The sequence below is a fragment of the Oncorhynchus kisutch genome, linkage group LG16 (genome assembly GCF_002021735.2).
Source record: "Oncorhynchus kisutch isolate 150728-3 linkage group LG16, Okis_V2, whole genome shotgun sequence".
NCBI lineage: Eukaryota > Metazoa > Chordata > Actinopteri > Salmoniformes > Salmonidae > Oncorhynchus > Oncorhynchus kisutch.
Window position 1 is genome coordinate 45,340,723 of NC_034189.2, and position 15,532 is coordinate 45,356,254.

Below are 15,532 nucleotides of genomic sequence, written 5' to 3' on the forward strand. Positions count from 1 at the left end.
ACACACATTGCCCCATAATGACAAAGCAAAAACAGCTTTTTTGAAATGTTTGGAAATATATTATAAGAAATTTAAACTGAAATATCGGGTGTACATAAGTATTGAGACCCATTACTCAATACTTTGTTGAGGCAACTTTGTCAGCGATTAAAGCCTCAAGTCTTCTTCTTGGCACATCTGTATTTGGGGAGTTTCTCCCATTCTTCTCTGCAGATCCTCTCTGTCAGGTTGGATCGGGAGTGTCACTGCACAGCTATTTTCAGGTCTCTCCAGAGATATTCGATCGGGTTCAAGTCCGGGCTCTGGCTGGGCCAGTCAAGGACATTGTCCCCGAAGCCACTCCTTCGTTGTCTTGGCTGTGTGCTAAGGGTCGTTGTCTTGTTGGAAGGTGAACCTTAGCCCCAGTCTGAGATCCTGAGCGCTCTGAAGCAGGTTTTCATTGAGGATCTCTCTATACTTTGATCCGTTCATCTTTGCCTCAGCCTGACTAGTCTCCCAGTCCTTGCCGCTGCCACAACCATGCTTCACCGTAGGGATGGTGCAGGTTTTCCTCCAAACGTGACGCTTGGCATTCAGGCCAAAAAGTCAATCTTGGTTTCATCAGACCAGATAATCTTGTTTCTCATGGTCTGAGAGTCATTTATGTGCCCGCTGAGGAGATGGTTGTCCTTCTGGAAGGTTCTCCTATCTCCACACAGGACTTCTAGAGCTCTGTCAGAGTGACCAATGGGTTTTCGGTCACCTCCCTGAGCAAGACCCTTTTCCCCTGATTGCTCAGTTCGACTGGGCGGCCAGCTCTAGGAAGTCTTGGTGATTCCAAACTTCTTCCATTTAAGAATGATGGAGGCCACTGTATTCTTGGGGACATTCAATTCTGCAGAAATGTTTTGGTACCCTTCCCCAGATCTGTGCCTCAAAACAATCCTGTCTCGGAGCTCTACGGACAATTCATTCACCTCTAGGCTTGGTTTTTGCACTGTCAACTGTTGGACCTATATAGACAGGTGTGTGCCTTTCCAAATCATGTCCAATCAATTGAATTTACCACATGTGGACTCCAGTCAAGTTGTAGAAACATCTCAAGAATGGTCAATTGAAACAGGATGCACCTGAGCTCAGTTTCGAGTCTCATAGCAAAGGGTCTGAGTCTTTATGTAAAAGTTATTTCTGTTTTTTAAAATTATTATATTAGCTCAACCCTTCAAAAAACCTAATGTTGCTTTGTCATTATGGAGTATTGGGTGTAGATTGATGAGAATTAAAAAAAAAATTCTACTAAGGCTGTAACGTAACAAATTGTGGGAAAGGTCAAGGGATCTGAATACTTTCTGAATGCACTGTATATAGTGTAGGTTGTGAATCCGAAACACTCCATTTAGTATGGTTTGTTAGGTTTGTCATGGCTGCATATGACAGATGGGTGGGCAAATAACTTAAACATCTACCAACCCAAAGGTTGTGAGATCAAATCTTATCACGGGCAACTTTAGCATTTAAAAAAAAAAAACTGTTCAACTACTTACTACATTTTTGCTAATTAGTAACTACTTAGCTTATTAGCTAACCCTTCCCCTAACCCGAAACCCTTTAACCTAACTACTAAACTTAACCTTAACCCCTAACCCCTAGCCTAGCTAACATTAGTGAGTTAGCTAACATTAACCACCTAGCCACCTAGCTAGATTTCATAACATATATTATGTTTTGCAAATTTGTTACATATTGTAAGTTTTGTATTAATACATACCATACTAAACATATCATACGAAATTTGGCCTTGAAGATATACAGATGTACAGAATAATATGAATTGCTCTGAGACCAGTTTGTTGGAAGCAGTGGATTGAGAACCAGCCCATGCAAAAAACCTGATAGCTTAAACTGACTTTGATGGGGATTTGATAATAATACTCTTAGGAACTTCTTAAAGATACACTCCAGGATGATAAGCACAATAAAATCATAACATACTGTATAGTATGAAATTCATAACATATAATACTAATAGGCAAAAAACACTTTAGAAGACGTGATACACAGAAAACGGGGACCACTTCTGTCTCGTGAGCACCACTTTCAAAACAACTGGCTGAAATTAGACAAAAGTGTGAGAGTGCATCTTCAATATTCTCATGTAAATATACAGAAAAGGTTCAGAGTGTGGTGGTTGTTTCAAATCAAGGTTTCACTATCACAGAGCCTGCACCCCAGAGAGGATGGGATTTTCCTCAGCAGAGCCGTCCTTGGTCTCTAAAGCCAGCCGTAGTTGCTGCCAGAAGACCCCGGTTTACTCCCCAGATCTGGGCCAGCTCAGGTATGTGCGTCTCTTCACTAGCTTCCTCATCCGGTGGTAGGGTGACAGCTGGTGGGTAGGGATCTCCTCCAGGAACACCAGAATCAGGACGTCCTTCTGCTCATCAAAGAGCCGGAAGCTGGCCACCTGGATCTCCCGGGAGCACCACTCACTCTCCAGGTAGCGGTGGCTGATGACACAGATGGTCTTGCGGCTTCCGTAGATGCCGTCCATAATGTTGTCTATGATTGGTTTGCCTGGCTGGAAGTCCCGGTGGTGGAGACACAGCTTCCAGCCCTGCTCTCCCTCCAGCTCTGGCAGAAGCTCCCTCAGGACCCAGGGCTCATCGTGGGCGTTGTAGGAGATGAAGGCATCGTACTGACAGCCATGAGGCGTGAGCTTATTCCTTTGCTTGGTGTCATAGAGGAAAGCCAGGAAGAGGTAATAGCCGTAAATTACCTGCCATTTCAGGAAGTGGTAGGCAAAAGATGCTACCAGGGTGAGGAGGACCAGACAAGTGGTAGAGATGTAGCAGTAAAGTCCTAAGTCCACTGTACAGAACTGAAGCTCAACATCCAACAGCTTGGTGTCCTTTAGATCGGCAGGATAGTTGCAGGTAAATTCTCCTGCACCAACAACTTGTGTTTGGTTGTCGCTCTCCATCCACTGGACAAACCAAGCATCACTGCAGCCACAGGTGAAAGGATTATCTTGCATGTCCAGGTATGTCAAGGCAGGGAGAGATTGCAACACTGTCTCATTGACTACTGTTATGTCGTTCTTGCTCACCTGCAAGAAAGTGACTCTACTGAGGTTTGCTCCTATGAGGAAATCTAAGGACTGAAGTCGTGCTTTGGACAGGTACAGGCTGTTGAGCCTTGGGGTTGGGTGAAACAGCTTTGGAGTGAGGGCTGTGAACTCATTCTTACTGATATCAAGGAACCACAACCGGGGTGTGTGAATAAATGTGTTTGGGTGCAGGTCCTTAATATTAAGACTCCCTGCCTGGAATGACAATAAAGATTTCAGTCCTTCAAGAAAGTTGATAGGTAAATGAGACAGTCTCTTGTGACGCTGACTAAATATCCTGAGGTTCTCCAGAGATGTCAGATGAGAGAAGGGTGGAGGGTCTAATTTATCATCATTTACATATGTGATGTAATTACAGGATATATCAAGAGTTCTTAAGAGTGGAAGTCCCGTGAGCACAGTATTTCTTATGTCTGTTTGAGTGATCTTATTTGAGTCCAGTTGAAGTTCTGTAAGGTTGACCAATCCCTCAAAGGCTCCATCTTCCATACTGGCAATCTGATTGTCAAATAAAAGTACATTCTTGAGTGATGTTAAACTTTTAAACTCACCTTTTCTGATAGAGCTCAGTTTATTGCCTGCCAAATTCAGAGTCTCAAGTTTGTGCAAACCATTCATGAAGGCTTCATTCAAGGTCAGGATTTTGTTTGATCCCAGTTTAAGAATCCATAATTCTTTCAAATCCTGGAAAACACATGTTGGGGATTTGATTGTGGAAAAGAAAGAGTTGTGTGAGTCCTGTAAGATTGGAGAAATCTGAGCAGCCCAGTTTATTGATGATATTGAAGCTGAGATCCAGGATCTTCAGTGTAGGTAGATTTCTTGTGGCCTTTGGTACGTGAGAAAGCCTGTTGTGGCCCAGTTTCAAAGCACTTATTTGCTCCATTGATCTGAATGAAAATTCAGACAGCTGAGTAAGACCAGTATTTGATATGTCCACTTCTGTCATGTGTTTACATGACTGGAGAAATTCCTCAGAGAGATTACCTATGTTGTTATATTCCAGTCGGAGTACGCTGAGTTTAGGTATATGTCAGGCAATATCAGTGAGACCCTTGATCTTGAGCCTTGATCCGTTGACGAGGTCATTCAATCTCAGATGGACTAATGAGGAGTTGACAGTCTGCAGCACCATACCCATCCTCTCGAAAGATATCTCAATGCCACTCAAGTTGAGACGATTGACGTTGCTCAGAAAATACCTGTTCAGCACATCCCATTCCATGTGTCCCAGTTGGCCACAGTAGGCGATGTCTAACACCTCAAGGTAAGGAAGAACATCTGCCGTGATCCTGAAGATTCCCAATGGATTCCGGGATAAATCCAACAGCCTCAGCTCTATAGAAGTGTTTGATATTTCCTGTGACTGGAAAGAGGTGAACCTGTTGCTCCCAATGTACAACTCCTGTAAGTGTGGTAATTGTATGATGGGCTGAACTTCCTTCATAATATAAAGGATGTTCTTGGTTAAATTCACTGTCTTCAAACTGGAGAGAGGCTGAAATGATGAGGAGCTGATGGTTGCAATGAAGTTGTTGTCCAGATGTAGCAGGGAGAGGTTGACTAGACCTTGAAACAAATGGTCTGACAAGGTTGTGAGTCTGTTATGAGCCAGACCCAGCTCCTGAAAAGCCTCTAGGTGTCTGAGAGACCCATTGTCCAATTGAGAGATCTGGTTTCTTGACATGTTTAGAATTTTGAGGTTTGATAGGCCTTTAAAATCCAACTTTCCAATTTTGGAAATGTTATTCATGGCCACATCAAAAACGCTTACTTTCCGTGGAATGTCTTTTGGTATGACTTCTAGGTTCCTCTTTTCACAGAGTACTTTCATGTTAGAGGGGTCACTGAGATTACCCCGGATTGTGCAGTTTTTCAGGAAGTACCCACATGCTGGATCAGCTAGACCCCAGCAATACATCAGGAAACAAAGAAAGAGTCTCAGCTGAGAGAATGTAGACCCACTTTGTTTTCCTGGCATGGTTATCTTGAGTGCCATTGTGTCAGAGGCTTCCCACTGGGTACACACTGGTTGAATCAACGTTATTTCCACCTAATTTCAATGAAATGATGTTGAACCAATGTGGAATAGACGTTGAATTGACGTCTGTGCCCAGTGGATTGACGTCTTCTTCAGTTCTACAGTAAATAACAAAGAAAAATATAGTGACTGACTGTTACACGATTTTGGTGCTGGAAATATTACATAATTAGACAATCTAATTAAATTGCAATAACATTGACAGCTGTTGGTATTCTGGTCCTCAAAATAACTGACAGATTATTATTGATAGGTATTCCAATATATCAACATCACAAAAGTTTGCTTTAATGATAAAGACAAAGTATAATAGAGAATAAAAGGAGAAGACCACTATCAAATTAGAAATGTGTAGAAAAGGGTAAAAACATTGTCTGAATAAGAGAAATCACAAAACATATTGCATCATATTTTTTAGTAGCTAGACAAGAAAAAGACAATGAAAAACATAGCCAAAATACGTGGTAATCAGTTTTACTCACAATTGTCAGAGGACAGTCACAGTGAACGCTAGTGCAGCAGGACTGTGATCACCTGAGCCCTGGTTCTACCACCCTGCTCCAAAGAGCACTTCCCTGCCTTTAAACTTCACTATATTAACCCTTTGTTTAAAAAATAGTCTCAGTCTTCGATAACTTTTTGACTTGTAAGCACAGATACAGCACAAAGTGACTGGGTAGACGAGACACACCGCGTTGATTAAGTTAAAGGGACTTAAACAACCACCCGAGCCACTGCCTGTTCACCCCGCTATCATCCAGAAGGCGAGGTCAGTACAGGTTCATCAAAGCAGGGACCGAGAGACTGAAAAACAGCTTCTATCTCAAGGCCATCAGACTGTTAAACAGACACCACTAACATTGAGTGGCTGCTGCCAACATACTGACTCAACTGCAGCCACTTTAATAATGGGAATTGATGGAAATTGATGGAAAATATATCACTAGCCACTTTAAACAATGCTACTTAATATAATGTTTACATACCCTACATTACTCATCTCATATGTATATGTATATACTGTACCCTATATCATCTACTGCATCTTTATGTAATACATGTATCACTAGCCACGTTAAACTATGTCACTTTGTCTACATACCCTACATTTCTCATCTCATATGTATATACTGTACTCGATACCATCTACTGCATCTTGCCTATGCCGTTCTGTACCATCACTCATTCATGTATCTTTATGTACATATTCTTTATCCCTTTACACTTGTGTGTGTATAAGGTAGTAGTTTTGGAATTGTTAGTTAGATTACTCGTTGGTTATTACTGCATTGTCGGAACTAGAAGCACAAGCATTTCCCTACACTCGCATTAGCATCTGCTAAACATGTGTATGTGACAAATACATTTGATTTGATTTGATTTGGAGAGTGAGAGAGGAAATGTGTCATTCTCCTTTTTGGTTGAGGAACAGACGATTTACCATAAGTGAGGAGGAAGTGAGAAGAAAGTCAATGAGAAAACATCCCAAAATTGGACGTCAGAAGAAAATGCTGTTGCTGACCCCAATAATGAAGTAAACTTAGAATTAAGAAATCATTTCTGAGAACTAAGATATAAAGCACATTCTGATAGAAAATTCTAACTGGTTCTAGCACTTTCTAATCTTCCGCTGTTGATGAAATACAAAATGCTTTGATTGCTGCTCATCCAAACCAGTAAATCTCTGAAACATCAAGTTATGTCTTATTGCTTGGTCAAGGAAATGTCTAAACCCGTGTTTTAGAAGACACACTTCTTCGTGTCTCCTTAGTGTAATAACAGTTTATGTCCACTAGATGACGGACTATGCAAAGTTATGTGTTAGTTAAGAAGGCTCAGGATGGCAGGGAATGCAACATGGAATTAGTAACTTTTCAAGAGGCTGGCTATTTAGGCTCACAGCAAATATAGCTTAACAAAACCAACTGATGAAATTTAAACAAAGAGCTTCAGAGAGCTGAACATTATAAGTATTATAAATTGGTACATATTTTGTAACTCTCGTGTTTGAATTCATTGCATGGCCTTGGACGATTATTGAGTGAGGGAGAGTTATTTGTGTGTAGTGGTGTAAAGTACTTAAGTTACAAAATACTTTAAAGTACTACTTAAGTAGATTTTTGGAGTATCTGTACTTTACTATTTATATCTTTGACTACATTTACTTCACTACATTCCTTAAGAAAATATTGTACTTTTTACTCCATACATTTTCCTTGACACCCAAAAGTACTCGTTACATTTTGAATGCTAAGCAGGACAGGAAAATGGTCCAATTCACGCACGTATAAACCAATAAATCCCTGGTCATCCATGCGGACTCCCCACCACTATTAGTGTGATACTCTGCGAAAACAAGAACTTCATGTTAAATGGTTCCGTGTTTTACAAAGCAGATATAAGAGAAATATTCACAAACATCATAGCAGACATAGTCTTTATTTGTGAGACAAAACTGATGTTCTTTATGATGTAATATAACTAATATAGATACTGTTTCCCTTTGTGCACTGACTTTCCCCTTGTTATTATTCTATTTATCATTCCTACTTCATAGACTATATTTGATCCACAGGTGAAAGGAAAGACAATTGAATAAAGGGAGATAGAAGTACATGTCTTACTCATATTAAGGTGCGTGTGTTCAACCTGGCTTCAGAACAATTCGTAGGATTTGGTATGTTGATTTTCTCCCTCCATTTAGTATGATATATTGTGTGTACACACCAATGAGTGTATACACAACTATGACTGTATAGTGTACACCCACTGCCACTGTTAGAATACTCTATTTTAAAGTTGGGGGAGTTCTCATCGCTGCTGCTGAGCAGAGCAGAGCGCGTACCCCCACATATTAAATCAACCACGCCTGGCCTCGACTAGTCCGACGGCCATATTGAATGTCTTCACAAATCGCCTTACGGTGGATCTCAATTGCACGGTTTTCTCACTCATGTCCGTTCTAACAGGCTTCACGAGCAAATTGGAGGTGACAAGAGTACATTAAATATATTCGTTTAGTTTACAGCGTGGATAACCTGAAAGCATTGAATACTCCGAATTGTGTCGGTATTTGAAGCTGTAGTCCTTCACCAGAGGTGAGTTTGTCTCCTTTGAAGAGCTTCTGCAAGATGATGGAAAAGGGGCGATTTTTGTGTACTCCGCGTGTTGTACAAGTTGGCTAAGGCAGGCCTTCATTTCAAACTTAATACTGATACATGTGTGAGAGAAATACAATTTCTTTATCTGAAAACCGTTTTTTGGAAGATAAGCTACTTTTTATTATTTGCGCAGTAACAGTTTGCACTTAGATGAAAGCACAACATTAGGCTATGGGACACGCGGTCACATCTGTCTCGCGAAGATTTCAAAACTTGACTTAACTTATCTTGCTTGCAAAAACGTTTTGTTTTTGTTAGTGTGACATGCACTGCTTCGTGTTTTTAGAACTGCAACGTAGCCCCAAGTATAATTTCGTTTCATTCGTTGGGTTAACCTGTTACAATGTAGCATTGGCGCGTTTTGACGGTTGTCATCTATTGCAATGGGAGGCGGGCGGGTGACTAGTGTTACCAGTGTTGCAATGATTGTAACAATTTTGCTCGACGCGATCACGGTCTATAAATTACAGTCTAGAACAAATCATTCCGTTACTTTCTACAGGCGCCAATACTTTAGTAACGTTACCCCAGTGCCATAAACACCGGTCCTACCCAACGTTTTTTATGCATGACCATATTTTTGTACTGTACATAAGTGCTTGAACCCTCTCTTACTAAACTTAACTCAATTTACCATCTACTTGAAACATGTTGAGGGTCATTAATGGTAATGAATATGCACTTGAAATGAACCAAATATTGGGAGTGTTTGCCCATGACTCAATGCATTGCATCAGAGGTGCAAACAATGTTACAACTTATCACTGACAGTCTGATAGGGCTGGGAGGATGCCAGTATCGTGATATTCGTTATTGTTAGTGTCATTGGCAAGCAAACCAAACATAAAGCAGATTTAACTTATCTCCATTTTATCCCTCCATTACCCAAAAGGCTCAGGCTTTTCTGTTTACATCTACACGGCCAGGGCCCCTGTCTCAGTGAGCCATAGCTCCAGCTGACCTGCTCTCACATGGGGCCAAAGCTGTTGCTTACATCACAATGGCTAACTGTGAACTTTAACACATTTCCACAAAGCAACTGTATAGATTATGCAGAGGTTGTTGATTCTGCTCTTCACAAGTCCCCATTGTCAGCCCTAGCTATGAGAACTCAATTTCCCAGTTGAATAACATCAGTATACACTAAGTGTAAAGGCGTTATCACTTCATGCTTCAGTTCGACTGGCGCCTACCCGAACTCCGCTGGTTGAACCGAACGAGTGTGCTCGCATAGCCCCTTACAAGACCTTTTCTACAAAAACTAGAAAAAAGCGTCAATAGTACTGTTTGTGCATCTTGAGATGCCGTAGCCAATATACGATTCCTCAAAATAGTTAGAATTAATCTAAAATTACTCAATTAATCTGTAATTCGTTTTGACTTTTTTTCCAAGGATGTTTGGTGCAGTATTTCTCAAGTAAAAACATTTGCATGAAAACAAGTCGCGTCTTGTTGAATGGAAATACACTTAATTGAATAATCCCTACTGTTGACCAATCACCTACGACGGGGCCTCGACTTCGGCTTGTTTCGAAAAATGTTTGTGCATGAACAACCCCCCCCCCCCCCCAAAAAAAAACTAACAAAAAGTCACAAAATGTTGTCATAATATATGCAAGAACTGTTTTGGATGGAATGCATGCAGAAGCCCTAACACTGGTGTTAGTCGAAAAGCAGCACTGGGCAAAAAGGGTCAATATCAGGGGGTGTCTTTATCAGTATTGTCGTGTCTTTACTATCATTAAATGAAGACTTTTTAGTTTTTATCAAAGATTCTCTGTAATTAGTATTACTCAATTAAACTGATTAATCATGTAACTGTAATGAACTAGGAAGTCAGGGCACCAAGGAAAATTATTCAGATTAAAAAGTTCAAATTTTCCTAATACAACTTTTCAGACATTTTCATATCTGATCAATAGTCTTCTGAATTAATGAATTATTTATTTGACCTCACATTAGTCTCATTCCAAACGTTGTAAATTGTTGGTTATCTGCACAAACCCAGTCTTCACTATGAGTCATCCATACATCAATTGTCTTAAATCCACTTATTTATTAACTAACTAAACAGTCCAAAATCACATTACACAATTTTACAAACAGTATCATCCTCACTCATTCATCTTATACAACAATTAGATGTAAACCTCATATCTGAGGCTATTATATAAACAGCGTTATGGTAATGTATCCATATTGTCTCCCATGAGTTCCACACAATTGTACCAAACGGACCAGTTCGTAGCTGGATTCTCCACCGATCTTTTATACCTTCTCCAGAACATACATGTTGTGATGTTCATGTTCATTCAAGTTCTGTGAGGTGGAAGAAATTCCTTTGTTCTCTATGAAAATTCACTCTGTCTCTATACTGTGGCCATGAGGAGATAATCTCCTCCAGGAATTTACGATCTCTCTTTGACCACAGCAGCCTGTGTGTAGGAGACAGGGAAAGGGGGATGGAGCTTGTTGTACCCAAAGAGGGCAACGTCATGACAGTATATATCTGGATATCTGACATTTCATTAGATATAAGGAGTAGACATGCTCCAGAAACGTATGTCCTTCATTTAATATATTGAGATAGGATATTCTCCCTAATGGGACAGTTTCTACAGGCGTCCAATCCGGACCTCAGAATTCTCCCTACTACTGTATGAGTCCAGGGAGATATCTGGGGTGAGATCCCTTCAAGACATGCCCCTGATGAGCGTGCACCCGCTTACATATTTGTAGAACATTTTAACTCAGGAAATGGTATGTGTCAACATGCTGACATATCTTAGCCTTTATGCTTAGTCATGAACGAATCCACATACTTTCAGAAGTGTATCATATCTGTAGTCATTACCTGATCATTTATGGATCCGTACTTATCCCCAAATAATTCATTTCAATAGATATCCTAAATCGGACTCATGATCAATGTCCAGCATCCAAATGATTTGACCTATTCAAGCACCAAACATCATTGTGCTTCTTCACATGAAGGGGACATATCTGAGCATACAGCACCATATTCAGTAGTAGGCTACAAGGTATGGAAAAGCAAATGTTGTCAGATTTAATCCAAATCCAAAGAAATATTTTACTTCTGTTTTTAAAAAATGCAGCATAGCAAATCCAGAGCTCCAATCAGAAGACCTGTTTTCTGTACAGATACAAACGTAGGCCAATCTTTGCTAAAAATGTATTTGATTTATTTAACAGAAAATAAGTTGAACACCCTCAATCCCCCTGCCAGCCCTGTTTGTTAAGGACGATGGATGCGATGGGTGCAGATTGGGTCGTCAGCGGCGGTCCCTGGCAGTCCAGACCCTACGGTGATAGTGTTGGTCTGTGATCCACTCTAAACTGTCAATGCATAAATCATTCATCAAAATTGTGTCGATATTGCAAGAAAATATTGTCATTTCGCATAATCATCCAACAAGGTAGCTATGTACCTGCTTCATTCATGATAAGAAAACAAACTGGTACAAACTAACTAGCCAAGTTGCTGGTTAGCTATCTTATATTAACCAGTAATACAAAACACATGCAAATATATTCCCTGAAGAGAAAAATGTTATTTGTTAGCTAGCTAGGCTACCAGTTAGCTTTTACGCTCCCCCCCTAATTAGCTAACCTTCTTGTTGCTAGGCTACCAGTTAAAGTGCTTTTAGCTTGCGGTTTTGCGTGTGCCTTTAACGTAGATGGAATACAAAAAGTTCACCACGTGTCAAAGAATTATATGGATTTAATATTTGTAAAATTATTGAACATGTCCTCAAACTTCAAATAAGCATCAGAAATTGTCCTTATTTAGCATATCAAAAAGCATATCAGGATTCTGATTATGAACCAGCATATGCATTGCTGGTGCCAAGAAAATACACTATGCAGTCCTACTGTCAGTATTTGTCATCATATCAAATCAAATTTTATTTGTCACATACACATGGTTAGCAGATGTTAATGCGAGTGTAGCGAAATGCTTGTGCTTCTAGTTCCGACAATGCAGTAATAACCAACAAGTAATCTAGCTAACAATTCCAAAACAACTACCTTATAGACACAAGTGTAAGGGGATAAAGAATATGTACATAAAGATATATGAATGAGTGATGGTACAGAGCGGCATAGGCAAGATAGAGTAGATGGTATTGAGTGCAGTATATACATATGAGATGAGTATGTAAACAAAGTGGCATAGTTAAAGTGGCTAGTGATACATGTATTACATAAGGATGCAGTAGATGATATAGAGTACAGTATATACGTATACATATGAGATGAATAATGTAGGGTATGTAAACATTATATTAGGTAGCATTGTTTAAAGTGGCTAGTGATATATTTAACATCAATTCCCATTATTAAAGTGGCTGGAGTTGAGTCAGTGTGTTGGCAGCAGCCACTCAATGTTAGTGGTGTCTGTTTAACAGTCTGATGGCCTTGAGATAGAAGCTGTTTTTCAGTCTCTCGGTCCCAGCTTTGATGCACCTGTACTGACCTCGCCTTCTGGATGATAGCGGGGTGAACAGGCAGTGGCTCGGGTGGTTGCTGTCCTTGATGATCTTTATGGCCTTCCTGTGACATCGGGTGGTTTAGGTGTCCTGGAGGGCAGGTAGTTTGCCCCCGGTAATGCGTTGTGCAGACCTCACTACCCTCTGGAGAGCCTTACGGTTGTGGGCAGAGCAGTTGCCGTACCAGGCGGTGATACAGCCCGACAGGATGCTCTCGATTGTACATCTGTAGAAGTTTGTGAGTGCTTTTGGTGACAAGCCGAATTTCTTCAGCCTCCTGAGGTTGAAGAGGCGCTGCTGCGCCTTCTTCACGATGCTGTCTGTGTGGGTGGACCAATTCAGTTTGTCTGTGATGTGTACGCCGAGGAACTTAAAACTTACTACCCTCTCCACTACTGTTCCATTGATGTGGATAGGGGGGTGTTCCCTCTGCTGTTTCCTGAAGTCCACAATCATCTCCTTAGTTTTGTTGACGTTGAGTGTGAGGTTATTTTCCTGACACCACACTCCGATGGCCCTCACCTCCTCCCTGTAGGCCGTCTCATCGTTGTTGGTAATCAAGCCTACCACTGTTGTGTCGTCCGCAAACTTAATGATTGAGTTGGAGGCGTGCGTGGCCACGCAGTCGTGGGTGAACAGGGAGTACAAGAGAGGGCTCAGAACGCACCCTTGTGGGGCCCCAGTGTTGAGGATCAGCGGGGTGGAGATGTTGTTGCCTACCCTCACCACTTGGGGGCGGCCCGTCAGTAAGTCCAGTACCCAGTTGCACAGAGCGGGGTCGAGACCCAGGGTCTCGAGCTTGATGACGAGTTTGGAGGGTACTATGGTGTTAAATGCCGAGTTGTAGTCGATGAACAGCATTCTCAGAGGTATTCCTCTTGTCCAGATGGGTTAGGGCAGTGTGGTTGAGATTGCATCATCTGTGGACCTATTTGGGCGGTAAGCAAATTGGAGTGGGTCTAGGGTGTCCGGTAGGGTGGAGGTGATATGGTCCTTGACTAGTCTCTCAAAGCACTTCATGATGACGGAAGTGAGTGCTACGGGGCGGTAGTCGTTTAGCTCAGTTACCTTAGCTTTCTTGGGAACAGGAACAATGGTGAGAAAATATAGGCCTATGTGGACATCTTATTTTCTCTATCTCGGGATATCTAATGACTCAATATCCGGCCATATCATGTATGATATCCGGAGGGAATCCCAAAATTATTTGTGCATGAAATAAAAATATGGATTTCATATTTGACAAATTATTGAGCATGTGCAGAAAACTCAAATGCATCAGAAATGGTAATTTACTTATTTCTGTCCTTTGGTGACCCTGACAGCACAGTGACCATATCATTGTCACCCTCTCTACCCACTGTCCTAAACTCCCGTTCCTCTCTTTCATCTCTTCCCCTTTGCCCTGGTTTCTCTCTCTCATCCATGTGTTGCATCAGCTGTTCTACCTGCATTAGATCTGCTACATTGTCCCCATAACTGAACTGATCTTCTGTCTCCCAGGTCCTGTGAAACAGGGAAGCTATACGTCCTGTGAGTTGTCTTCTCAGCTGCCGCGTGAAGGGAGGAGAGGAGACAAACATGCCGAAACCGGTAAGAACTCAGAAACGGAACTATGAACTGAATAGTAATGCAGTGGAAAGGACGAGATAACCCATTCTAAACCATCTGTGGTCTTCATTGGTCAGACTGCTTCCTGTCCAGTCGATGGGAGCTTAGTTTGTACTGCTGGTAACACAAGGGATGTGGTTTGACTTCCTACTTGGGCCACATGCACTGACCTGACTATTGACTGTCTAAGATACTCTGGGTAAGACTAGTGTCTTGAGTGTACGGGAAGTGTGTATGTGCTTGTACCTCCCACCCTGCGTCACCCTTGATGGTTCCCTTCCAAGACCCATGGTGTGATGTAGTGTAGGCCTGTGTGCATGTCTGTCTCCCAGGCTCTCAGCCCATCTCAGGCACAGACACAGGGCCAGAGGCTCTGCAACACTGCTGCTATTGTTTCCAGCTAATTGGACAGCAAGAATACCAGGGCCCTCTGCTGTACAAGAAACGCCAAAACAAACCGTTCAATGCAGTGCATGGTGTCAGATATCCACTGAACATTCTCACTGTTTCTCCTAGTTCCTCTGTTCATGTCTTAAGAAGCAAGTCGGGACATGGGGTTAGAGGATGAGTCATGTGGTTCTGTTGCACAACTCCTGCTTTGATTTAATGCTTAGTTAGAAGGGGTTTGGTTTACGGTCTCTGGAGGAAAACTCTGTAGGGGGGAGAGCGTTTTGGAAGCCCTGGTAAAGGAACTGTTCTTGTCTGAGACTGAAGTTAAGGAGGGCTGGTTTTGGCTCTTGTCAAATGATTAAGATGGCAGTTGGCTATACACACTCCTCTCTCCTTGTGGATATATTGGGAATCTGGGGTGGTGGGGGAATGGCAGTGGAGAGAGGCGCAGACATGCACTGATGATGTCGTCATCCTCTGACTCTGTCTCCTGAGTCATCAGCGCACCGTCCCAACACAGCGCACCGTCCCAGCACAGAGCACTGTGCACCGTCCCACCACAGCGCATAGCAGGAACAGGCCAGGCATCCTTTTCTATAAGGACAATGTCACTGTCAAAAGCACTAGAATATAGTATGTCCCCCAGAGTTTGTCAGCCACCCAGGGGCCACTCAAAGGCTCTTTAAAACTACCAAGGGGAATTCAGGGTGGCTGA

At 41.8% G+C, this 15,532-nt stretch overlaps 2 protein-coding genes and 1 pseudogene across 3 annotated transcripts in view; 1 reads left to right on the forward strand and 2 right to left on the reverse strand.

Moving 5' to 3' along the window:
• Positions 1 to 1,623: 1,623 nt before the first annotated feature.
• Positions 1,624 to 3,843, reverse strand: LOC116354002 (toll-like receptor 13; annotated as a pseudogene).
• A 135-nt stretch (positions 3,844 to 3,978) lies between these two features.
• On the reverse strand, positions 3,979 to 5,194 carry LOC116354003 (insulin-like growth factor-binding protein complex acid labile subunit). The gene has a single exon (XM_031792538.1). It carries the CDS (start codon positions 5,100 to 5,102, stop codon positions 4,137 to 4,139), a length of 966 nt encoding a protein of 321 aa, XP_031648398.1. The 5' UTR covers positions 5,103 to 5,194; the 3' UTR covers positions 3,979 to 4,136.
• A 2,768-nt stretch (positions 5,195 to 7,962) lies between these two features.
• Positions 7,963 to 15,532, forward strand: part of LOC109879436 (radixin) — a 34,107-nt gene continuing 26,537 nt past the window's right edge. Inside the window, exons 1-2 of one of the 2 annotated variants that reach the window (XM_031792540.1) lie at positions 7,963 to 8,242; positions 14,320 to 14,409. In XM_031792540.1, the coding sequence (XP_031648400.1) occupies positions 14,398 to 14,409 (12 nt within the window). In that variant the 5' untranslated portion in view covers positions 7,963 to 8,242; positions 14,320 to 14,397. The remainder of the gene's footprint in view (positions 8,243 to 14,319; positions 14,410 to 15,532) is intronic. The other variant, XM_031792539.1, reaches the window with a different exon arrangement.